Raw genomic sequence first — 27,394 nt, forward strand, 5'->3', positions numbered from 1 at the left:
ACTTCCACCCTAACGACTCAGTAATGGCACCATTTATCCATTTAGCCTCATTGAGTTCTTCGCAATGCTGATCCCGCCAGGTTCTTTGCCCGTTGGTGGATGCTTCAAGCACTTGACTGCAAGTGGACCATTGGAGAGCTACTGAGTTGCAAAACTGTCTGTGAGCGCTGTGGACATAGAGGTGCCCAAATCAATTCAAAAGTTACCTATTCTACATGACTGGAGCTTGACCTACGATAAATATTTGAAATGAACATAGAATATTTGTGTGCTGCTTTTAGAGATTTCCTCCTAAATTATAACTGTGATGCTGAATAATAAGGTGCAGTCCACTGAAATATGTTTCTAGTATTATTGTATCATGTTAATCAGTGCAGCTGAATATTTAAGTACTTTGAAGCTTGATAGGCACATTACAAAGTCACCGGTTTAACTAACTTATACTTGACATGATCCCGCCCGTCATTGTTTAGGCTGTGTTGTGTTTTGTCACTTAATTAGCATTATGCCTTTAATACAGCCTAACTTTTAAAATGCAAAGTTTACATGTTTTAAGAAACATTAACCTGTCAGTAAGGGCTTGAGTTCCAGTGTTCATCAGTAAAATGTATTGAGGTTCAGCAGTAAAAGGCTGTGGGATACAGTTTCATCAGTCTGTAGTATCAAATAAAGAAGCAGGTTGAACTAGAATTAAGTAGAAACTCAGACTCAGAGGAACAAACTTAACATATGTGACACTGAGAAGTTGCCTGATTTGTGACAAGGACTGGTTTGACACTGTCAGACCAGTGTTGTTGTCAAGTCGCGCCAGTCGTTTGGGCTATAGCCAAGGTTCCAGCAATAAATTTTAAAAACATCTAATAGGCCTAGTGACTTCGAGAGTCCTGAGTTCGTCTATCCAGCATCAAACACGTGACTACTCTGTTCTGAGATGTTTATCTGTTGAAATACATTAAATGTTTCATCACTCCTAAATGCTTCCTTAAAATGCAAAAAAATATAATTATAGCTGGGAATTCTGATCTAATTATGTCTTTGGTCTAAACTGAAATATTGAAAATACAGATATAAGAGTAATAATTTTTTTACACAACGGTGAACATGTTTCATTTCGTTATAATCCCCAAAGCTGGGAGCTACGGTGTTAAACAGCAAATGAGTGTTTGAATTCTCTATATACATCCAATAATGCATTCAGCAGCAGACAGGACACCTGTGCTGCTGACCCAGCATCTTCAGTTCACTTCTGAGATTCTGCACCCTGGGCTTTTTTTTTTTTTTTTTATTATTCTAACTTTATCTTCCTGTACCATGGACAGCACCCACCAGGCTCGAACTTCAGCTCACTTTCAGCACCATGGACAGCACCAGTGTTTCGGTTTTAGACACACATTTTTCACATGAGGCTTTTAAAAAAGCAGGAGTTTCCAGTGTCACTCATTCCAAGTTTCCATTAGCACAGTCATATAGTCACGTTGTATTAGAGCCTACACGTGGGATGGTGTGGCACATCCTGTGCACCTCGGTGCCTTCTCACTTTTTTCGCTGTTACTCAAATTTTCTCCTCAACTGTTTGCTCTCTCCAGTTTTTGCCTCCTCGATTAGCATCAATCAAACCCTCCATGTTGACCAACACGTAGCCATAGGTGTAAATATTTACTTATCAGCAGTGACAAGTCACGACACGGTTTCTTATCCACGTCCACCCTCGGTTCCCTCGCCTTCCGCCTCATACAGTCCAGACCCACCCCTTACTGTCTGCCATGACCGTCCTCTACAATACAAGACTGTATTCTTTGTACCTCCCCTTTCTCACCCTCAGTCTGTGCATCCCAGCCTCCCTTCCTAGATATCCATCCCACACCTCTCCACCCGCAAACAGCTCCTACGGTGAGGGGAAAAAAAAAAGAGAACAGAATAGTTTCAAACACGTCGGCATAAATCTCCCATCCAGAGCTCCCTTTTCTCCTTTTCCTCCTGACGGACTTCATTACTTTATTCCACTGCGCGCCAATGCCCGAGACCGCGCCGAAAAGAAGGATTTCTCTCCTTTGAGCATGAAAAGGATTGCCAAATCATCCGCAATCCAACATCACCGATTGAGCCACCAGCATGAACACTGGATACATATGCTCCTGCAGAAGTTGTTGGGTAGAGAACTAACAAATCTTGGACCACAAATACAGCTAAGAGGGGAGAGTCAGTTTTAGGTAAGTACAGCCTGGACCGCTAACATAACATGGAGGTATCTTATATATTTATATATATTTCTGTCCATCACTGACCACGAGGTAGTGGTTGGGTAGGCAGGTCTATATTGTGGCACAATTATGGCGATGTTGCGTGGTCAGCATGCTACTGAGGTGCCCGGTGGTGTCCTTTTCAGGATGGATGCGATTTTTTATTTTTTTATTTCTCACAGTCAAGCTCCTTTTTTTTTTAAAATAATCGCTTTGCAAATCTCCATCCATCTGTGCCAGGGCTCAATGTCGCCGAAGCGTTGTGAGACTATTTAAAAACGCTATCACGAGTCAGCCTTGTAGAGAAGCAGCCTCTGTGAACATTGTGCATTTGAGTTATTCTTCTCGATTATGTGCGCTCGGCTGCCTTGTCCCCTGCACGTTGTGAGGCAGCAGCTTCTCAGAGGTGATGCTGCAGACGTGCGGGATCTGGAGGAGCCGTTTAAACACCGGGAGAAACAATGATCGCAGAATGAAGGGGTTCGCGCATTACGCAGACCTGCCGCGGTTCCAATGAATGGGATCACAGGGGCAACACTCAGAGTAAAGGTGCACTGGTAGGCCCGCAGAACACTGTGCAGTCGGGATCATCATTTGTGCCTAAGCCAATTCCGTTTTCAGTCCATCCGTGGCTCTTTACATCCATGCCGATCAGTTCATCCCGGAGACTGCACAAACTAAAAGTGAGTCACATCCCATCTTAGCTATTGGCTATTAAAGGAGTTGCAGATGATATGAGCCCTGATGGCATTGCTATTTTTCTGGATTCAGCCTGTGATGAATTCTGTGAAAGCTGCGATCTGTGTTGGGTGTGTGTACGCGCTTATCTGTCTTGTACGTGGCCCCTGGGCGCATAAGAGTGCGCGTGCATGACAGCAAGCACACGCACATGCTTGTCTTGCGTGTGTGTCACCGGTGAGGCAAAGTTGCCGTTCCGTGTTCCCTCAAGTTGCTGTGATTGCTGTTCCACTGACTGACTGCGAGGGGAGCTCATGCTCTTTTACACTAGGTGTCATTATGTGGCTCAAGGCAAGATCACTGTGCGTGATATGATACCAACTCTATGAAATCAGAGAAGCGGCTTCTGTTCAAATTGGTCCGGAAGCATTTATCTGCACTTCCATGACTGCCACTGCAATTTTTGTTTTGTTTGTCATTGTTCCAATTTGGGAAGTGAGTCTAATGAGCTACATTCATGTGGAATTAAGTATATCCAGAAAAAAAAAAAATGCATGGATACATATTCATGGTTGTCAGGTTTGGAGTACACTTTCATTTAATAAAAAGTGAATAGGCCACAATGAACAATGCAAGATCTCAGTATAACTCAAACATGGTTTAGATTAACCTTTAAAGAGCAAGTGCAGAAACTGTCTGCTTGTCAATCGTCTGTGAATAATCCCACACACTGAATTCCTAAGTTAAGCGGCAATGTTTGAAATTAGCATTATATTGATAACAAGTCACTACTTCCTGCCGTATTGTTCTGCCCTCTTCTCTCCATGTGCAGAAAATTGCACTTGCAGCGGAAATTTGCAGGAGAAAAGCCGCCTTACTCGGTATGCCTCATTCGGTCTGGTGGCCTTTTCAATGGCACAACGCTGGTAACATAATCATTTTGTGAGGGAAAGAGTTTCACATCACGCTGCCAAACTGAAAATGCCAACAGTAGCTTAGCGCTACATTTATGTCAAGGCTTTAGGTGACCCAACACTGATGATGCTTTCAAGGTCCGAAAACAGAACATTCAACAGCAGGGGTTGCTTTGTGGACCTGCACACTACAACTTACTGAATTCTGTGCAATATATGTGAGTATTTACCATACACACAGAGTGCTGCTCTTGCTCCATTGTGGATAGATAAGGATATTATGTACAAACATTGCTTGTAGTGGACAGTGAACAGTGTTAGTCTTGTATTGGCAGAAGCCACCGGCTCTCTTATTCTCTATGTCTCTCTCTTTTTATCCCCGAATTGGCACTGTATTGTTTTTATGTGGGTGCTGGCTGCAGCTGTAGTGGCCAGAAGGCTGCTTCCCAAGAGGTTTGAAAAAAAAAAAAATCTGTTTTATTGGAAACAAACAACAGGGTCACATAATGACATGTGACAAAATCTCACAGAAATTCTGGCAAGCTTACAATGTTTTTTTTTTTTTTTGAAAGGCAGCTGAATCACTTGACCTCCACTAGGGGCTGTCTGACCTATCTGCAGCAGCTACGAGTCCCACATGAGTTTAACCATGCTCGTACAGTATGTTGTTCAAATAAAATTCTCAGCCCGAGGCTCATAATTAAAGGGCTGGTAGCTGATTATAAGTGGTTAATTGCATTCTTACGCACCATAAAATTTAAACAGTTAAAGTGTTGATTAACAATTCCAGGAAGAAATGTAGTTTTGTAGTTTGTTTGTTTTTGAAAAGACCCTCTCTGCTCAACGAATTGCTAAAAACAAGGCCCCGACTTTGTCTGAGAAGACAACTGTAGTTTTGTGAAGGAACATTTCGATATTCATAGCTGGATTAATTGCTATTCACCAGCTTTCTCAGTTACCGGAGACACAAAATTTGGCCACAGTGTGAAGCCTCGGAGGAGCTAAAAACAGGCTCAGAAAATCATCACAACAGCAAGCGTATTATTGTTATAAACTATTTAGGCATTCAGTACACATAATTCTTCATCTCAATGCGGTGGCCTATCTCTGGTCCCTCTGCATCCCTCTGTTTTTTTCACTCACAGCAGGGGACCACAGTCTGAATCTTTGTGAGTGAACATAAGCACCGTTTTAAATCAAGAAATGAATTGCACATCAAAACTTAACAACCAAACGGAAATTTACTATTTATTTGCTGAATATATATGCACCTTCAGTTCCGGAAAGCAAAAACTATCGTATTGTCGTTTCCATTTAATGTGAAAATCATAATTATAGATTCTCTTTATTTGCAGGAGCTGCAGCATTTTTGTGATGGTGCTATGTTAAAATTTATATTTTCTTGTACTTTGAGTTTAGCATTTATCAAAAAAATGTGGGCTCATAACCTTAATGATGCTGCCATGACTGATATATTCTGACAACTATGTATCAGCAGTGATTAATGAATATCTGAGACTGTTGCCAAGTAAAGAAACATCCTTCTTATATATATATATATGTGTTGCGCAGGCTGTGAATCTGTAAATCTGTGCAAAATCAGAACTTGCTTATTTGGCTAACATTCTCACACACCTCTGCAAACTATGCATCTTGACCTAACATTTACAGGTTGTCAGGGAGGAGGCGCTGGAAAGAAAAGTGATGCTAAATTGAGCCTCTACAAATCTGACCCCTGTATCATTAAGCGATGCCAGGAAGTTCGGTTATTAGTCCTTAAAAATATGCTAACTCTGGCAACACAGTAATAACTACAGTAATTTATCCCGTCTGACACTGCATTTGACTTTGATGATAGTACCGGTTGTATATCTATTCAAATTTTCCCCCTTGTGTTACCGTGAGACGGAAAGGGAGAGAGATGTTTTGATTTGCTGTGGTCTTTCACATCACCGAACAATGGAGGGCTGCACTGGCTAGCGATTACAAATAGAACCTTTAACTTAATTTGCTTCACTGTTGCCTCTCATGTTCCCTCTCTAGCAATATAATTCGATCTGTTCCAGTCTAGAAGATGTGTCTGAGGTATTTTAAACAACATACAGCCCTTCCAGTTCTAAAATATCTTACAGCTCCAATTTATATGGAGATGAAATGCAGCCGTGACTAAGATTTGGTAATTGCAAATTTAGTTGTGGGGATCTTCTTTTGCACCTGTAGCTGTTGGGTAATTTTGTGGTTTGACCATAAACATTTTAGGATAAGTTTGTGGTTTATGTTTGACATCAACATATTTTCCAAATATTTAACACTTGATTACTGTATAGTAAAAATAGATACGAAACTCTCAGTCTACATATGGTGTACAATTCACTGTCACCTTGTAACATTTGTGTCTTGTGTTCTACAAAATCCACTTACAGTAAATCCATGTAAAATATTGTTAAAGCTGCTGTAATCAATATTTCCATATTAAGAATAGATCACTAGTAGTGAATTGCACATCCCTGCAGCTCCCATCAGCTACAGGGGATCGTTGTTTGAGTTTTAGGTTTACTTGGCTCAGTGCAAACGCATCATGCGTAAATATCACTTTACTTCCTGTACTGGCCAATGAGCTTTGAAAACAGTTCAAGGTAAAACACAGAAGTTATGGGTGGTGATTGAAATTTTTATTAAGTAATCAATTCTCACAGTCTACAAGTATTGCTTCAAGTCTCCCACGCTTACTGTTCTAGTTTACAAACTTAAATATTATTCATTTGTGTGTGTCAGCTAAGTGCCTACTGGCATGAAAAAAAAAAAACACACTTTAAGATTAGAACAATCATGGGAAGATAATCTTTTGGAAAAATCTCAATTAGGCGTCTCACAGAAAAGGTTTTAATCTTTTGCAATCTTCCCCGTGCTGACAAGCAAGCGAGAAGCACTTCCCACTGGAACATTTTGGGTACCCCTAATTATTCTTTAAGAATAGGAAAACATTTTCTAAAACATTTCAAACGGTCTGGGATTTATCATATGAAGCCTGGATGGAGATGAAAAGCTGCTATTTTCAGTACATAGAGCATGTCCCACTTCTGAAAAATTAAACAGTGGAACAGTCATTTGGGAGAGAGTGGAGATTCATAGACTGACCCATGACCGATGTGATGCTGGTGAGTCAATGCACTTTTGGCCCATGCCAAATGGCTCAGCATCAGTGACCTATTTTGCAGCTCAGGGCAGAAGCAGCCAATAATGCAGCAAACGAATGACCAGATCTGAATATTCAAATTAGGGCGGGAAACTCTTCCTGGAGTGTAGTAAATACTTTATTTGCTATTTATGTGTTACTCTATAATGTTACTGCAGATAAATTGCCACTGAATGAACATGTGTTTACTGCCTTCATCTATTTGAGGCAAATCGTGACCTCACTTGTAATCTGACTGTGAAATGAACATGTGCCATGACACTGATTATGGGCTGCAATCACATATTTCATGAATTGACTTACATGCTAAAACATGTATTTACTGATAATATTATTAGTATTTTGTGTGCATTTTGTTCCGATGCCAAAAAGTAGATGCTGCATACAGTAGATATAATGCTATATACTTCATGTCATGCCTGAAAAGCGCTTAGGTCTGTGTTTGGGTGTTATTTAAAGTTATTTGAGTAGACCATACATGTGTCCTTCAATGTGAGCTACATGAAAAGATATTGGTCTCTAGGATTGACCTTGCAGTAATGTAAAACAATTCAGTAATAAAAAATGTATAAACAAAATCTACAAAACTGAATATTTCCTCTAACTGCTAAAGCAAAATAGACATCAATTCTCGGAGAAGCTCTTGATTAGCACAGCATTCCTCGTCTTTAACAACTTTATTGCTGTAAAAGGTATTGTGCTTCTGACTCCAGAAGTTGCACATGGAACGACCTGACACAGCACTTTCACAGAAGTACCAACCTATGGATTTTTTTTTATGTACCTGACCTTGGCTGTGACTTTATGCGCATGTGTGTCTCTTGTGCTTTAATCATCATCTGAGCGCAGAAAATCTGCCACATACATTAGTTAAAATCCTAAACATAGAGTCTTCAGGTTGACGAATGATAGCAGTTTACTCATACACCAAAATACCCCAGCATTAAATCTCTGTATTGATTTAAATGTTGTGTTGGACAGAGGTCAGTATGGGAACAATATAATACTGACCAATATAATACTGATAACATGCTTCAGAAAATGCAGTATTGCAACTTATTGTGTAGCCACAGACCAGTCTGTGTCCATACTGACCCTTTTCCACTATGACATTATAGTCAGGTGGATTTAATGTTGTGGATTATTGGTCTACATATGTTCCCATGGGTGAACCATTAGTAGATTTTGCATTTCTAGTACATTAGCCTTGGAGCCTAAGCACCACATTTTCTTGGCTATACAGTAAACCTAGATAAACACTGAGGAACATTGAAATCCGTGCATATCCGTGATCATTTGACATTGCCTTTAGAGATGTTGCTATGGTAACTCTTATAACTTTGTATTATGTCTTCAGCTGCTGTTCTTGTGTTTGGAGAGAGCATAAATTATATTTGCCATTCATGCAATCATTATTTTATAATTTATTCAATGAATGAATGATGAAAAAAGAAGATTCATAATGACCCATCTTTTCAGCTGTGAATGTCGATTCATTGCTGCATTTGGATTAGTCTGACTACTTGTGTTTAAAGGCAAATTCACTCCTGAAGGCTGTAATATTGTTCTGGACATTATTGAATATAAACTAGACTTGCCTGAAGTCGAGGAATATGATTAAAAGATAATAAATAAAATATTATATAGCTTCCAGCCATGTTTTGCTGTTATTGCTTTGCCTCCAATTAGTCTTTATGTTTTGGTTAATGTTTTAAATTTTGTGTTTATGAATATATTGAAACTAGAACTTAAAAATAAAATGTAAAATGTAAACATGACATCAATATGTGTAAGTGTGATCGCAACAACCAAATTCTCTAATTTAAATGCACACTTTAAAATGTGTAAGAGATCAGCTTATGGTCTAAAGTGTGTTTGAAAGATATTAAAGGCGTATGTGCTTTAAAAGGAGTCAATGAAAGTAACAAATGCAAAGATGCGTTAATGTGGCGTGTAAGCTTTGCTGTTGTGTTTCCAGATGAAATAAGATTAAAAACAGCTTCTTTTTTTTTTAACTATTTACTACTTTACTATTTGCAAAATATAAAAAAAAAGCTCTGCCAAATCTCAAATGTAATGTCTACTGAAGATGAAGGCAGATGTTGCCTGAAACGCTACAGCCAACAATACTGTTCACCGCACTGCAAAATAGATAAATGCAACACTTTCGCTCCTCAAATCAAAGTAGATCAGTGCTCTTGCTACACTGCAGATAGACTTTTCACTGAGAAACCTCAGTTTCATTTTTGAGCACTTTAAAAGCAAAGGTTTTCATCATTCTAAAGGTAATGCTGACTGTGTATTATTATTTAAATTCAAAACTTTAAAATGTCAATCTGCAAAAGTGTTTATATTTTTAAAGGAAATATGATCAAGCAACACATCTTTAAAACTTTGGTGGGACCCATTTATTCCAGTGATTGGAGACTTAAATGCCAGACTGCAAAGAGAGACGGTTGCTTTAATTACTTTCTTAACCACGCTAACAATTCTATAATGTGTTCTGACCATGAAAGTCCTTAACACTTAGGTCAACGTGTTTATAACTGGAAATATCTGTTCAGATGGCTGCTGCTCTTTTCAGTGTCATATATTCCCCAGATCCATTGCACAGCTTTTCACATGGCATAAAATCAATAGCACTGAAGAGGGTCAGTGCAAGAAAAAATGCATCTTCAAATTGAATTCAAAGTTAAATGTAAGTACTTCTTAGGTCGGTTACATCAGTAAAACAGTTAAGAATTAGTCAACAAATCAGTCATTTGTCTCCTAAAGAAATATTATCTATACAGTTAAACTGTAATCACTACTACATGTTTGTAGAGAACATATTTTTAATTTAATAAATATCTTATTTATTAACGTAATGGTTCTTTTTAGGAGACAAGCTCGCCATAGCAGTTTCCTAACACAACACATAACTTACCAAATGTTACATGAACCTAGAACAATTTAAAAACTCCAGTATCTCCAGCTCTTGTATGAATGGTTTACTGTGTCATCTTTCAAAGTAGCTATGTAGCTACCCTTACCATAACCATTACTGAGAGAAGTATAATAATCAAAGAGTCTCATGAAATGGCTTGCTGAAAATAAAAAGGGTTTCTAGGAAAAGGTTAACTAGCTTCTGTGATGACTGAAAATTACACTGTTGGAAGGGATTGGTCACTTATTACTGACTGGTTACAAAACAAAGCATAACAGTCGCCCTCACAACTAGATATTGGTTTGCCTGGATGCAATGAATGAAGTGAAATGACATGCTAATTGGGTTTGATTGTCAGATTAATATATTCACCTGGCAACCTATCAGTACTGCCGGGTGAAAGGAAAGACCAAGTCAGCTGGCCACTCTTTGCCAGCTGCTGTCCTTTACATCATGTAGTGGTTGGTAGAGAGGGTTGCTAGCTATGTTGTCCATCCATCATCCTCTGCAGGTTATAACCCTGTCAGGAACCAGAGGCGAGACATGCGACATATGCTTACCTGTGTAGCATGGTATAGTTTCGTCGCAGTGTGAGCTGGTGCTATTGTACCCTGGCTGCAGCTACCACATGCGAGTCAAGTACTGTGAGTCCCACTTCAAAGAGGAGACGATTGGAAGGTGAAGAAAAGCTCCAAGTCAGTCAATTGGCCCTGAATTGCCTGAACTTAACTGCAATATCAGCAGTGCAAAAAAGTGGCTGGCGTGGTCAACTTTTTTCTCGGATTAACTTGCTCAGCCCCTCACATTGACACCAGGGCCAGGTGGATAGGGAGGAAGTGGAAGGAGAGGAGGCAGTGTGCTCGATTTATCAGTAATTATGGAGTGCTATTTTCTCTGTCTCCCATCTATGTCTGCCCTGGGAAGCAGTAGCCATTCTTTAATCTTGACACCCGGTGATCATGTAACACAAGGAAGTGCCTATTAGAGGTGGGGAAAAATTGGAGGGGGCCTCTCTCCTGATCCTCTTTTAGGGGATTTTGGGAGACAGGGATGGTGAGTGTGTGGATACATGAGGGAGGGGAAAGGGAGAAGAGGTTTGACAAGAGATGGAGTTTGAGGTAGTGAGGACAATTATGGAACTGGTTTTCAAAGCTCTAGAGTTTTTGTACCTAAGTGGGGTTAAGAGGAGCTTTTCTTCTATGAAAAACAAAGACTTGCCAAAGGACACATGAATTAGATTTTTTTTAGATGAACTAAAACAACTGTAATAACGTGAAATTCAGTTGTAAAGTGGAACAGGTCTTTATTCTGCTCCCTCTGGGCTTGCATTTCACTGAATCAAACACAATCAAGAGAATGTCGAGAGTAATTATATTATGCTTGGGGATGATTGTGTATAAGATAACATAATCAGCGAATGGAGATGCAAGCCAGGCCAAATGTTGTATTTCAGTGCCTCCTTTGAATTGAGTTCAAGTTGATATCTAGCAGCAAAAAAACATCTAGACCCAAGAAGCCAAATAGATACAGTTCATTCTTCCTATGTTCCTAACAGAGTAACTGAATACTCCCACTAAGTCACTCCATATGATAAATAAGGCATCAAAATAGTCCCAATTTGATTAATTCTGAAACACCTCGCTGGCTGACACACTTGTTGCCTCCTATTAAAACAGCAGAGGAATTGGAAATATGCATTGATTGAGTCTCTTAACATGAATAATTTGTTTTCTCAGCCGAGTGCGAGGCCGCCAGCGTTGTGCCAATCTGGCACCACACTCCATTAACACTCCTCTCCTTATTTTGGAGTAACACGAAATGCCAAGTGCCAGGATTATTTCCATCAGTCCTATATATTGTTCTGTACACAGAGAAGACAGACACAGATGCATCTTCACTGTTTGAACTATGAATCACAAATCAGCCCAGCGTGGGCCTATTTGTTACACTGAAATGCCGTTTTAGCACAACAAACCCTACAAAATCCGTCTGAGCGTGCCTGAGCCATTCGGGGAACTGATTTGTGTTGCAGTAAAATTTGTGTTTGAATCAATCGCTGTGGTGACTTGGGGAAGATTTAGCATGTGCACCGTCAATACAGAAGCATCTCATATATGATTTAATCAGCCACACTAAGACCATACTGTGAACATGTTCAAATTAATTAGGAATTCGAAGCTACATTGATTGGCGTCATGCAGACTGTGATATTAACATTACATTATTATTTAATATCACGCTTGTATAGTTGTGTGGCGGTCAGTGCGATTGCATCAAAGTAAGAAGGTTTTTGATTTATATCTTGGAATTGGTTTTCTTTGTATTTTAGTGTTCTCTATGTTTGCCACAGCATTTTGTTCAAAATGCTCATGTTTCCTGTCATTCTGAATAAGTGCTACAGAAGCTCTTGGCAATGCTTTTAACCAAGGAACTGTGCTCATAACTGCGGTTTGTTGAGGTATCACAGACTAAGAGAAGTTATAAGCATTAAGGATACAACACAAGAAGGCCACAGGCTTTATTTCTAACAATTCACCTACATAAAAACCTGTGTATCAGTATATGCGTAGTCTTATGTACAATATGAAACATTACCACTCCTGTTTAGTGATGCTGTATCACTGCTCACTCAACCGCAAAAATATGTAGATGTGCAGTGTGTGTCATATTTTGCAGACAGAAAAAAAAATAAAAGATTGACTTTTAGAGGACAAGGACTAGTACACATTTACATATGCCTGCACATGTTCGCAGGCACACACACACACACACACACACACACACACACACGTGTACCATCCCCACAGACCTTTGTGCTACCTTGCTGATGGAGCTGGTGTTGTTAGTTTTAATGATGGAGAGGCCAGTCCAGGTGAAGCTTGCCTGAGCAGTATCCTCTCTGGTGTTTCTGCGAACTCAGCAACACCATCATGACACCAATGTAGGGCAGAGAAGAGGCAAAGCGGCATCTTCGAGTTACAGAGGTGAGCAGAAAAAAGTGCAAAGGTAGTGGGCTCTGTCTGGATAGCACTGTCGCTACATTTAAGGAACAGCAGTCCTGAAAACACATATGAAAGAGAAATGGATAGTAACATCACATTAAAGTCTGCCGATGTATTGTTGAGCTGAGGAAAGATTCCACAAAACGTTCTTGTATGTCGATGCTCTGTTCCAATGTTCTTTTGTTCGAACGGCTAATCAGACACGTCTTCTATCACTGTAACTGAGCTTGGCAAAAGTTTAATAAGGGGGACTGCTTCATTTTTAATTCTTTCCCCTTTAGGCTACTCTTTCATTCATTACTTCTTCTACGCCACACCTACTGGCTGCCATCCTTTCATTGCCACCTCCCTTCATTATCCTATCAATTTTAAATTCAAGAGGCAACCTCCTCTTAGTTCATCATCCAATCAAGTAAGCCTAAAATTCACTCCTCTCTCACCCACATGGGAGCTAATCATTAATCAGTGTGCTCTTTATTAACCCATTTAACTGCTTCTGAGGCTCACTGCTTCCCAATGACTTCAGTGGCCTTTTTGCCACTAACAAAAAACAATCTCATCAGAGGTTGTGCTAGACACACAGCACACACACGCACACATCAAAATAAAACTGATTCTACCAAGCCAGCCACAAAAGAGGAAATGGATTAGTAGCTTATTTCAGACCAAACAATATGGCTTTCCCAGTAGGAGCCTCACTTAGACTTTCTTACTTAGAATACTTTCTTTAAACAACTGGAAGACAACTAACATTTCTCAAAATTTCCTCTCATATGCCAAACAATCAGTCTTTGAGATATGGCGGCCGCCTTGCGCTTCCTTAGGAGAATGGAGACAGATGCAAAGAAAATGCACAGTAATGAATTATTCCATGTATTATCTGTCGAATGCACACACTAAAAGTGACAGGAACACTCAGGACACACTAATTAGATAAGACCATTGTTAAAACGATACCTTAAATAGAAACTGTTACAGTCAGATGAAGGTGAGGACTTCTTTTTTTTCACACCAACAGTTACATCGATGACGAACAAGTGAATCAGGCTAAACAATTCAACCAAGCCAAAATCAAGTAAATGAGAAAGCTGGTGTTTTTGACACCTCTTGGTGCTGGAGATGCTTCTTTTTCACTCATATAAATAAACTTGAATATTTTAAAGTCTTTCTTACTGAATCCTTTGTGTACCTTCTTATTAACCCCTATTTTTCTTTAGTTTTTTTTATAAATATATTCCTGTTCTTCTTTTTTGAAAAGATTATAAGTTTTGAGGGATTCACAGTCTTCATTTAAACACAAACATTTGAAGAAGATTTCAGAAAATTACCCCTGCTCTTCTGTGGCTCATAGCATCAGTTCGGAAAAATTGCTCTGTGAATTATTAAGCATGTCTTGAGGTTTATGTGTGGCCAGTATAACCACAGATGACTTGAATCTCTGTATTAGGACATACATTTTACATGGCTCAGTTCTCTATGGTCTTAGAAAGGAAGGAGGCCAAAGAAACGCTAGAGCATGGGAAATGAAAATGCTAGCCTTGTGGCAAAAGCCTCTGAGCTGTGGCATAAAACGAGGACAACTTAGGGGAGAAATACAGCGACAGTGAAAGAATTTCAAAGGCAAGAGGTCAAGAGCACTCTATTTTCATTCTTAACATGGGGAATAGGTACAGGTTGGTTGCTACAACCCATATCAAGGGCACATTTTTGCAAAAGATAACCTCCCAAGAAGAGGAGACGGAACATGGTGCAGAAAAGAAAGAGCTTTCCTCAGCAAAAATTCACAATCCTTTTAGTCATATCAGGCCTGGAAATGTCTGCTCAGGATGCCTTTGCGCATGTGGATCTATGTACGGTATAACTGTGTGTGTGTGTGTGTGTGTGTGCTTGTGTATATAGTAGACTTATAGCATCTCCCTAAATGTTTTCTCTACATCCCTCTGCTAAGGTACAAAGAAGCAAGTCGCTGAAAGTCGTGACATTTACCGCAGCTGCTGTGACCTCAGTCTTTTTTTACCATCATTGTACAATGATGTATGTTTCAGATTTACTGGTTAATCACATTTAAATCTGCAATTAGGCAGTGACAAACACTCTGAAAATATCCAAATGAACTATTAGTGTTTTGTGACTCAATTCTCCTTGCTCTGCAGGGCAACCACTAAAAATGCTCCCGGGGCTAAATGGCAGAAACATCCCATTCATCTACAAACTGCGAGCAAATTAAACTCCCTGTAAATGGCAAATTAAAGATTTACACATATAGAGGTATTGTTCGAGGACAAAAAACTGTAATGTCATTACAAGACTTGATTACAAGTGACATACTGTAGGTTAATACATGACACAGAGAAAGTTATTTCTAACTGTGAGGAACACTGAGCCTGGCACTGAACTAAACACTCTTAGAATAAGGAAATTCATGCACTGCTCTGACACAGAGCATACGTAATATGGAACATTTTCGCTTTGCAATGTTTAATCTGCAAGGAATTGAGATAGGGGCACTTTTTTTTTATTTTCACCATCTGCTCTGTGTCTCTGCAGATTTTGCTGATTTATGGAACCCACTAAATCTGTGCTTGCTCCTCTGCTTTTCTCCCATCTCACAAATTTATGGCTTTGAATTAGGAACAATAGAAGAAGTGACCATCATCTTAACACCCCTTTCCTTCTGGAGAGCAAGGCGGTTGGTCAGAGAGGGAACTCTTGCCAAAGTTTGAATGATTAGCAATTTGTCAAAAGGTGAATTGGAAACTAAATATGAAATTGCGAAGAAAATGAGGTCAGTAAATCCAGAGATGGCATTGCATCAGAGTGTGGGGAGCGAACGGGGGTAGCGAAGGAAAACAAAAATAACCCACTGCAGCTGGACAACACCTCCTCTACATAATGTCACTGGTCCGGTCCCTTGAGAGGGCAGCAGCTGTTATGTATTTTCGTCAGAGAACCCCCCTCAACCCCTCCCACTTCTCTCCCTAAACCCCGAATAAGCTAAAGTGTACTGTGGTCATGAAAAAGGTTAGGTGATGCAGCATTAACACCCAGAAATGTGCTTGCAAAACATTTTTTTTTCTTTTGTTCTTCTTCGTCTTCTTTTTTTTTTTTGTGCAGACGTTTTCTGTTATATACAGTATAAACATCTGGCAGTGGAAATAGCTCAAGTGTGACGGTCGTTAGGAGTGCAAGTGGGGAGGGATGGGTTTGAGTGAAACACATTGTTCTGTTGAAGCTTCATCTTGTGCACACACTGATAAAATCCGCGATGAGAAAATGAGTAACATTTCTTTTCCCTACCAGAGTCCTGTACCTCAGATACCGAAATAGAATGAGGAAATCAAGCCCTCACCTAGATAAGGTGATACTTTCCTCACATCTTTTCAAAAAATAAAATGCAGCTCTGCAATCCAATTGCAGTCTCATAGTTGCTTCGCAACAACTCATCACACCCTGCCCTGTGGCACTGATAGTGTGATTTGAATAAAATGTTCGAGACACGAGAAATTATGACAAATCAGTCACAGAAGGAAGAAAATAAGAAGGAAGAAGTGCTGTTTAATTCTGATGGTGAGCCTCACTGCGGATTTATTAAATGCATGCTGCGGTTATGCACTGATTGCATAGTTACAAATGCAACAAAAAATGCGTGAATGTGCATGGATTCAGACAGTTAAAAGCAGGACACCACCTTGGGTGTATTTATAGTATACTCATCTTACAGAGGTTTGTATTATATGCACTCTCTAAGAGAGAAATCAATAAAGGCTTCCTCTGAGATGTTCTTTTTCTCCCTCTTCATCCCTTCCTTTGGTCTAGACCTTTAGAGTCTAGTCAGTGGAAACCATACAGGGGATAACATCACTTGACATTTACATGCAGGAGCAAGAACGAACTGCAGTGTGAACAGTGTCATTTACATCCTCCCAGCAACTCCTATTTAGCCTCTGATTCATGTCAGGGGCTCCTCTGGGTGCATTTTGAGTGAAACCAGCTAAGGGAATGGAATTTGCTTTGGCATTTTTTGCATTTAATCTTACATTCTTTCAGTGGAACCTTAAAACGAAAGGCTGGAGCATTTCTTTCCGGTTTTATTTGCTTGTATAATGCCTTTGGAGAAAAAGGTGAGAGACAACATGTTCAAAACAAAGACCCAGTGAGGTAAATCGAAGGAAAGCAGTGAGTGGTTTCTCATCAATAAAACCACCAGTAATTAGAGAAAGCACTTGAAAGCCAATTTGTGAGTTGACAAATGATCAATCTTCATCTGTAACAGAGCCACAATAGCATACAGCAGCAGCGGTGAATGTGGTGACAAATGGTGTGCCTCAGCTACTCAGTATCCCATTCTCTTTGGTGAAATCCTTCTGTTTTTCCTATCAGCTCAAAACACCTTCTCCTGGAATGAGATGAACATACTGTAGGAGCAACCTGCTACACTGTGCTCTTTTTTTCCCCATGTAATGGGTTCGGGAGGCATGTTGCTGATTGTCAATTTAGCCCCCTCATTCACATTAATGAAAAGGTGAGCTCTGTGTTTTAAAACACTGGTTTCAAGGGAAGAATCTGCCTGGAGAAATTAATTCAAGTGTCTCAATGTTTTTTATTTCCCTCGCGACAGAATCCCTAGTGAAGCAGATGAATTTCATTTCTATTTCATGCTAAATTTAATTGCTAATGACTTAGTCTGTGTGCTTTATTTATCAGAATCACATGTCCAAAACCCTCTTATAACTTTCCCTTCCACACAGCGCTTACTCTTCTGCTGACTCTGAAACCTTATTAATTAGTTTGCTTTATGACAGAGACACTCCTTGTTTAGAACCACCTCATAAACGGCCCCCGCATCGCTGCTGTTCAGCTGGGCAGCTATCAAATAAACCTCACAGCACAATCCTTGCACCGCTTCACATGACAGATGCAACCGACTCCCCTCTGCCTCTCTTCTCCCGGGCTTGCATTGATTCTTCGCCTCCCAGAATAGATTTAGACACAATAATTCAGCAGCCAGGTAAATTGGAATAACTCTGACCATTAGTGAATTAGTTTGCTCTTTAATCAGCCATTGATCCCCCAAGCTGAGCCGATTGGTTGCTGACCAACCAGAGAATTTAATTATCAAGCAAAGTGTTGCTTGCTCAGCCATGTTTTCTGAAGGTCAGGGTGCTACTGCAGTTTTTTCTATTTTTTTATTTTTTCAAAGAAGCGCCAGGACTATGGCAAGAGATTGGGGGGGTGGGTGGTTGGGAGAGAATCCAGTACAAATGAAGTTAGCCACAGCTATCCCTCCCACTCCTATGTTGCTTCCCAGCAATTGCAAGTGGCAGACCATTACCATGCCTTTCCAGACGTGACTGTGAGCTGTGCAATAATAATTCTCAGACTTCACATGACACCAGCCTCTCTCCCTCTCTCTCTTCGTTCTGTCATCCCCTTGCATCAGGATCACACAACCCTGTGGCCCTGTTTGGGTTGTATTAATATGAACTATGTTAAAACAACCCAGAGGAGCATAAACATTCATTTTAAGGCTGCCAGCCATCCATAACCTTGCGTCAAAGGTTTTGCTTCATTACACACATTACACCTGCATCACAGGGAATGAATTCTCACTAAGGTAGTCAGTTCAGAGAAGTTGCCATCTGCATCCATACAGTCCTATCAACAACTAGTGTAGAAAATAAATATTGCACATTAGTGATAAGGTATCATATACAGTCGATGGATAGATGGATAGTGTAAGAATACATTATAGCTGCTCTAGTTCTCTTGAGACTACCTGTCTCCCAGCAAAAGGCTTCATTCTTCCCTGATCTCTTGCCTCCCTGGGATTTAGAATACAAATAAGGAGAACAAGCCTCCTCATTCTTATGAACTTTATAGAATAAAAAGGGACACTTAGGGCCCCACACAGGGGAGAGAGGAATTGATTGGCAAAGCAAGTGACGGGACCCGAATGGAGATTGAATCCCCTTGAATAAACCAGAATGGAGGAGGAGTTGTAGCATGAATAAGGCTGTTTAAAAGGAGGATGGAGAAAACAAGCCTCCCTTGTCCTGTCTTGTGATTTCCCAAAGCAGACATCCTCCTCTTTTTACCCTGCTTATTCAAGGGTAAATGTGATCCACTCTCATGTCTCTTCCTCTCTCTGTTTCACTAATCCACTCAGCAAAAAAAAAAAAAAAAAAAAATACTAATCTGCAAATAACAGAAAATGAAATGGTATTTTTTGACGTAGGATGAAACATATTTTAGAGACGTGAAAAATCTATGGGGTCTATGTGAGTCATCATCTACTTCTAAACAGGACACAAGTAACTCTGGATGCAAAGAGATGTTGAAGTCCACCATATTCAGTGCTTTATGTTTTCCAGTGAGTAATCAAAGTACTAACACATTAAGGTAGATTGATTGGACAAACAGTGCAACAAATGTCCAATTTTTTTTTGTCATTTATTTATGTTGTTTGATAGGAGAGAATGGTGAGCTAGATCCCCTGAGAGATGCTGATTGTTTGCTCTGCAGCTTCAGCCATTTCACATTTTTCTCTTGTGGCAACAAGCTTCAGTGTGTATCACTCTCTCCATCACAGTGAGGTCAGCCTTAAGCATCCCTCTCGAGGAAGCCATTTCCCATTCGAACATACCAAATCCATTTCGGTGGAGATGCAGGAAGAGCATGGGTACCAGCATGCTTTCAGTGCTCTTCTTTCAATAACATACTCTGACCTTGATGTAGGTGTGACACAGCGGCCGTGGCTCTTGGTGTGTAACAGGGTTCGGGCTGAACTGTCCTCCACACATGCCAACTAAGTAGCTCTATGTAAAGTTTAACTTATTGTACATCGCATGCACAATGTCGTATTTCGATTTGGAAATCTGCATACGTTCTCTTAATATATCAACAATAAGACCATGTAGTGTTTTGTGGGAGTTAGGACTGTATCTTCAAATGCCAACTTACAAACTATTTAACCTTTTACACTGTGAGCTGAGATGTGCAAATGCAGGTACATTCTTAATACCAGTGAGGAACTGGCTATGGTGAATGGCCCCCAGCCAGTTATCAAACTGTCCCTGTGGTTCGACAACAAATAATTTGTCCATCCCTGTGACGGCATTGAACCGGTACCTACAGTACATCGGACAACAGTTCTCATAGAACCTGGGCAACAATTATCGACCAAATGTGTTATCTCCTCTCGCGCTAATTTAGCATCATCTCCCCTCAGTGGCTTATTTACAGAGCTGCATATTTGCTCTTGGTGAGTCAGCACTCCTTACATGTAAACATCACTTTATTTTGGAGAGAAACTTTCTTTTTTGTATGGTAAATACTCCCAACTGTGCTCCGTAGCTCCCATATTTAAAATGAAAGAGTGGCCAGGTGTAGAGTCTGCATCTTTTAAAAAGAAAAGTAAAGGTGTATGCGATTCCTAATCCCTGCCTATTTCCAGCTGTGCAGCTGGTGCACTGCACCACATGGTTTCAACCCCCAAAATACCTAAGTAAGTTCATCACCCTACCCTGTGTGAAAAGTGTTTTGCACCAGTGTACACTTTAGATTAATAAAAACCTTTTCCTTTAATTTCACCATTAGGTTTTTTTTTTTAATTTTCATAATAATTCTTATTATGCAGGTAACTGGGGTCTTTTAATTCAGAGAAAAGAACGTTGCATAATGAAAAGATGATGTCCTAACAAAAGTAACGTGTCAACAGTAACATACTGTAGATTTGATTTGGCTGATTTGTTATTTAATACAAAAGAAAATGGATTTATCTATGTAAATGTATTATCTGCAGGAGGTTTCAGCTGTGATGCCTCCGGGGGTCAAAATCACTCCAGGTCAACTGCAGAACTGATTTTAATGGTAGCAGTGCAACTCTAATGGGAGGAGATCACTGTTAGCAATTAATGTATTACATGCACAATTTTCAAGTGCATGTGAGGGTCAAATGTGTGCGAGACAGAGTTGTATATTCTATGGTTTACTATGACTGTGCTGATCGGGATATTGTGGACCACAAACACTGCTTTAGGTAGAAAGATTATATCACACAAGCATGCATTAACATATAAATGTCATTCCCACTGCCTACATGTATAAACATTGCTTTTAGCAAATTTCTTTTGGTCATCTCCTCCTAAATGCCCTTTTTAACATATACATATGGTGAGGGAAGTCTCTAATTGCAGTAGTCATTATAATTTGTATTGTAGATGTATTTATTCACTGACATAGTTTATTTACACGTACAAATATTCAACACTTTGTGTGAGGGCATATCACTGTCAATCCCCTGCTCAGCATCCCCTCTCAGATTATCTATTGTTTCATTTTAAAAGCCCAATTCAAATTAGTGTAATGTAATTATCCTAAAACAGGCCCATTAAATACACTGTCATATTTTGTCATTGCCACTAAGTATCTGATGGGCTGATGGAGGTAGGGAGAAAACATGTTTTCTATCTATCAAATATGCAGATAGCTAAATTTCAGTAATACTGTAAACTTCATTACAATCAGTAAGCAAGAAGTGATTATACTATATATAAATAAATATGTCAGTATAATTATGATTTGATACACATGTAGAAATCTTCATGTTATCCCAGGTTGTTTCTGGTCCTTTGGCAAGTAGGTGAAGTAGTGTTTAAATTATTTAATTTAAGCCATCATTGGAAACTGACACACTAATTTTAACCATGATATGACAAAAAAAGAAAAAATCTTCTTTTAAGTCTGTCATTGTGATTAGTTAGAACTTTTATAATCAAGTAGTTCATCATCTATCTAACAGGAAAAGATTAGGCCCATTAAATTTTCTCTGCTCTTTTATGGTGTGTTATTGTCTAATAAACCATGAAAGAGGGGAATCATTTTTGCATACAGTAGCTCTTGATAACACGCTGTTGGGTGCTCCACGGCCAGGGGCCAACGTTCTTAAATGAAATTACAGATGAGAGCCGTTTCCTTATCAGTAACTAAAAGACATCATTTCACTGTGAAGTTGATAATAATGTTCACAGACATTTTAATTTTCTGTTTTCCTTTTCTTTTTTATTAAGCAATGTGATGATGCTAAATATTCCCCCTCTGTGTGTGTGTGTGTGTGTGTGTGTGTGTCAATATATATTAATTTAATCATATTATTGTATTCATAACATAACTTACACGTGAGTTGCCCAATCCAGGGATAGTAAGGTGTTTTTCATATGTCAATTCAGGGATTTGTTCTGTATCTCAACGTATGCTGTCTGTGTGATTTGACCAAAATGATCATGTTGATTGATATCAGTACTTTACCACCACTATTATTAGTGAGCAAAGAAACACGTCTTGCCGTTTCTTAGACCTCAAAGATATATATGCCTACTACAGAGAGTGGTCTTCCATGGTCCCCATCAAGTTTTTTTCTGGCTCAAATCCTACTCTTTTAGTATCAATATAGAAATCTTAAACTTATTCAATCAACATATAATTTAATTTTATGCACCTTTTTTCAAAAGCTAATACAGGAGGTTACACAATATAAAGTTTATAAGATTAAACATTTCCTTTGAATGAAAATAGTAACTGGGAGAATGTGATCTCTGAAGCTGGCACAACAGGATCCTCAATAATGAAGATGTACAGTATCCCTCAGCTTGATTTTGTTGAGCTACTTTCTCAGTCCTAATGTAAAAAGTAAAATGTACTTTGACTGCTATTATACTGTATGTGCTTCTGTTTAACTGCTAAACAGGGGGTAATGTTTAGCTTTACAGTGCCATGTGTGAGGGCAGTAACACAATTACATTAACAATCTGAAAGCGTTATTAGAACCAAAGTGAGGTCTTGTTTTGTGTTTGATGAAAAAGACGAAATTTTATAACACAATATTTTTAACAATTCATGAAGTTGCAAGTCAATAGTTGAAAGTTTCCTTCAGCGGTAATTGACACCACTGGGTAAAGGGAGCTGGTGTTCTTCCACATTAGTGGCTTGGTGTCATAACATATCATAACGCAGCCTTCTAACCTTGTCAGAACTTATTATGGCACCAATTAGATTTAAAAAAAGACAGCCACACGGCTAAGGATGTACTTCATGCTCATCTGCTAAAGGGTAACATTCCTTGTATGGAGAGACACAATCTGTGTGGTTTTCTAAAAAAAAAAAAAAAAAAAAAAAATCCAAGAAGTAGAAACAGCAGAAAATAAATCCACATCATGTCACAGTAAAGTGACAATGACAGGGGCACTATCTTATTTGTTCAGTACAACACAATTAACCCAACTCCTTGACATCTTCTTGTACTGCTAAAATAGACTTTGTCATGTAACAACTCTCTTTTTCTGTGTCTCTCTCCCTTCTTTCCTGTTTCTTTTTTTTCTCTCTCCCATCAGGTCTCCACATAATGGAGCAAGAATGAACAGAGAGCGGCTTAAAAAAAAGCATGAACTGGAGGTTTATTGAGGTCATCTGCTTCCTGTTTATATGGGACCATATAACAGTTCAGTCTTCCCGCCAGGACCCGTTGGCCACTGAGCAACATGTCACCAAGCAATATGACTGGCTCATCTCTGACCGTGGACCTTTCCACCACTCTCGGAGCTATCTGTCCTTTGTGGAAAGATTCCGCCAAGGATTTACGACCAGATATAAAATTTATAGGTGAGTTCACTTTCAGCCTGTGTACTGATACCACTCAGGCTTTTTTAAAAGACTGCTTGTTTTAATGGTTTTTCCATGTTGAGATTTTAGTTGCAAAAAGCTGCACTGTGTACATTTCTAGCCTATTAAATCTGCACTTTTTATATTTACTTGCAGCCATTTGTCTGTGTTGTGAAGTATTCGGCTAGGACTTTTGTTTTGGAACAATTTGATTTCCTAAAATTGCAGACAGAACTAAAAGCATCATATACCCTTTCCCCATACTTTCTTATTTATTTATAATAGCCAATAGTTTAAAGATCTTATTAATGAACTACTAATCTGCTTGTCAGTGATAGGATCTGTGTTTGCAATTGCTGCCATTACATTAATCCAGTACTTGTACTGTAGATGCAGTGTATGGTTTAGTATCTGTACAAATGTGCCCATTTAAAGAGGTACTTTCAAAGAGGTGAGGGACTACCCAGAGACAGAGCTGCATCATTATTCCTTTATACAACTTTTTAGTTTTAATATTTATCAAAATGCACTACTGTTTTCAGTGGTTCATGCTAACCCCAGTCTTGAACTGCATTAGGATTAGTATAAATACTTAGGTATTTAAAATGCTGATCACGAATGTCTGTCAGGACTCCACTTCCATTTTTTCTTCTGTACTTGTGAGAAAATAATACAGTCAGAGGTTCAGTAATTCCAGAATGGTTTATATTTTCCACAATATACTTCGCTTTGCATCAGGCATTTTATTATAGCTCACACACAGAGGTACACAAATTAGACACTTTCTCACAATGACATGCTTTGATTTCCATATATCCTTCTGCAGTCTGCTAACTCAGAAATATAGAAAGACTAAGACAGAGTAAGAGAGTCATTTGCCACATTTCTTTGGCAGTTCTTTCACAGTTTGTTCTCTCTCTCTCTCTCTCTCTCTTCTGTCTTGGTAACTTGCCACAGTCCCCGGTCCCCACTGGCTCCCCGTGCTTGATATTGTCACATGAACAGTAAACAATGCATTTGCATAATGTGTGACTTGACAGAGCAGGATGTTGCACAGAGACATGAATCTCAAAGGCGAAACTTCTGAAGCCCGTACCCCGTACAGCCTATGAGTGCTGTCTGTGATGCTGCAGTGATTTATTAAAATCGAGTGTGTGTGTGTGCATGTTGGGTGCTGCTGGGAGGGTTGCTGGGCCCAGGTGGCTCCAGTTGTTTCTCCCTCTTAACAAACCATTAGTGGCATCAATTTCAACCATCAGTGTTAGATATCCCCTTTCCTTTTGACAAGACAATTAAATCCTGCATTATGACTGAAAATTTTTGATGTACTGTATTTCTCATTAAAGATTATATCAACAATCCACATTCACATCTGTCAGACATCTGCTGACCTGTCAGACAATGTACTATAAATGTGGAAATGGAAGATACTTTTGAGCATGGAATGCATATGTAGTAGATAATTATAATACTAATGCGACTTTTGAGGTGAGGCTGTGAGACATTCCCCAAAATGTCCAACTGTTTTTTAGGAATTTCATCTCAACCTGGGCAAGGGTTGATTTCAGTGATTAGTACATCTTCACTCAGAAAGATGGAGGAAATCAGTGACATCAGCTGGTCTAGTGTTTGGTTGGAATGAAATCATACATACCCTTGGTCCTCCTCTGCACATGATTGCCCAGCCATGCTCTACTCTAACCAGCAATGAGGACTGAATCGCTTTGTAAATTTCCCCAGGGTCTTTCTCTGCCTCGACGATTTAGTGGTGGAAAGTGGTTGAATCAGATTTGCTGAGAGACAAAGCATCCAGTCCTTTCGGGTTCTCTTATCAAGAGAGATTACCCCGGAGGCACACTGCGTGGACAATGCCAACCTGATCAGCAACAAACAAATCTGCCCCATCTTTAATATGGGCACTGCGCCTAATTTGAAAGATAAACACAGATTTAGGAGGTGCCAGCCTCTTGTCTCGTGCTCTGAAAAGGTTACTGTCGCTTGAAGGGGAAAGACACACCACAAGGCACCAATTATCCTCTCCCTCTAGACTTATGTCTCTTAAAGAAATGATTGGAGTGTGTTTTATGTAAGTAATCGCTGAGTCACTGTTGATTGCGGTCTTCAAATTCCTTTTCTTCTTTCCCTTTATTGTATGCATAAGTGTACATCGCCTGTATAGTATTCATCATTCGCAACACAGACACTCTCCCTTCAAGCTGTATACTGCTCTTGTGTAAGACCTGCAAACGAATAATGCGTATCACTGTGTGCTTCAGTTAGTGGTGAAATTCGATGGCCTGTTTTGCTCACACTAGCATCTTTCGTTCTGTTGCTTGTACTCTATTATGAGGTTGAATGTGTTTCAGATGATGCGTGTTCTCTGTTTGGTCTTTGTTTGCAGAGCTCTATCTCAGGTTCTTGTGAGCCTCAGTGAAAATCCAATATAAATGCAAATCTGGTAGTCATTAATGCGTTTTAAAGGCTTCAAATCAGAATTGCACTGTAATCAAATAAGATGAGGGCTGTTATTTAGAATAAAAGAAATATATTTATGAAAATGCATAGCTCTGATTGATCACAGTTTGAGAAGTTATGTTGAAATGAATGAATAGAGAGGGTTGATAGTCAATGGACCACAGTTAATCAAAACCTGAAAATCTATCCGAGGTTCAAATAAATCTCTGTGACTTTGTAATATATTTAAAAAAGTGGAAATTGAGTCATTGTCTGTTTTACAGGAAAATCTGTCACAGATCAGTGCAAAGGATATTACATAACTTCTAACTTTTACTGATGGCATCCAAGAAGAAAAACATTAAAGGATGCAAAACGTCTATAAAAAACGTTTGCCAAAAAACATCATAAAAAGCCTGACAATAGTTGGCAGCACTATCTTTGGTCAGATAAATCGCATGGATCAGATGGGGATCCTGTATGTTTGCCATAGACCTTGCCAGGACTAACGCAGTGACTACACAGTGCCTCCCTTGAAAAGTGGAGGCGGGAGTGTGCTGATGCTGGGGCTGCATGAGTGCAAACGATGGAGAGAGATGATGTTTATGGATGACAAAAGGAGCCCAGTTACCCACATGTTGAATGAAAAGATGACTACTAGTCTCAAGGAGCTTAGTCCTCAAATATAGTCACACAAGTAAGCAAACGTGGACACTTTAAGCTACAGTATGCAATGTCTGTTTTCAGTCCTAACACAACACAAGTACAAGCTACAGTTTCATCTCTTCCCACATTTGTTTAAGCCTGACATTATCCATGTCCAGGAGAATCAAATCTGTGATAGAAAATATTTTAAAAAGAGATAAATGGAATTTCGCTAATGAGGGGACTTTAGTTACAGCTTTCAATACAATTGGCTTTATTCTTAATTGGTTTGATTCTTCATAGGCTTTGAAAAAACATATACAACTGTATTCAATGGGCAGGATACTAAAATACTACTAAAAATAACTATCTGCATGACTCTCTTGAGGCAGATATGAGAAAGGTCTGCCATACAAAATCTAGGAATGATACATTAGCTGAAGTAATATTTCTGTTTATTTCTGTCCGCCTTTCTTCTGGCTCCCTTGATTCAATTTTGTTCTGCTACGACAGCAGTTAGGATGCAGCAGTGTAAGCTGCTTTTAATGTGACTAATGTTACTCCACTGAATTCCCTTCTCAAACATAAACATAACAAGGTCTCTGAAGCCAATGGCTAGCTATGAGAAGTCATGTTAAAAAGCCTCTTGGTTACTGCTATGGCACGCTCCCACAGAACAGTGC

General features: G+C 39.3%; 1 protein-coding gene across 1 annotated transcript in view; it reads left to right on the forward strand.

The window, feature by feature from the left end:
* The first annotated feature begins 1,863 nt into the window (after nucleotides 1–1,863).
* Nucleotides 1,864–27,394, forward strand: part of brinp1 (bone morphogenetic protein/retinoic acid inducible neural-specific 1) — a 94,393-nt gene continuing 68,862 nt past the window's right edge. Inside the window, exons 1-2 of the mRNA XM_026354023.1 lie at nucleotides 1,864–2,210; nucleotides 23,345–23,612. Of these exons, the coding sequence (XP_026209808.1) occupies nucleotides 23,395–23,612 (218 nt within the window). The 5' untranslated portion in view covers nucleotides 1,864–2,210; nucleotides 23,345–23,394. The remainder of the gene's footprint in view (nucleotides 2,211–23,344; nucleotides 23,613–27,394) is intronic.

Source organism: Anabas testudineus, chromosome 12, assembly GCF_900324465.2.
Source record: "Anabas testudineus chromosome 12, fAnaTes1.2, whole genome shotgun sequence".
In the NCBI taxonomy this organism is placed as follows: domain Eukaryota; kingdom Metazoa; phylum Chordata; class Actinopteri; order Anabantiformes; family Anabantidae; genus Anabas; species Anabas testudineus.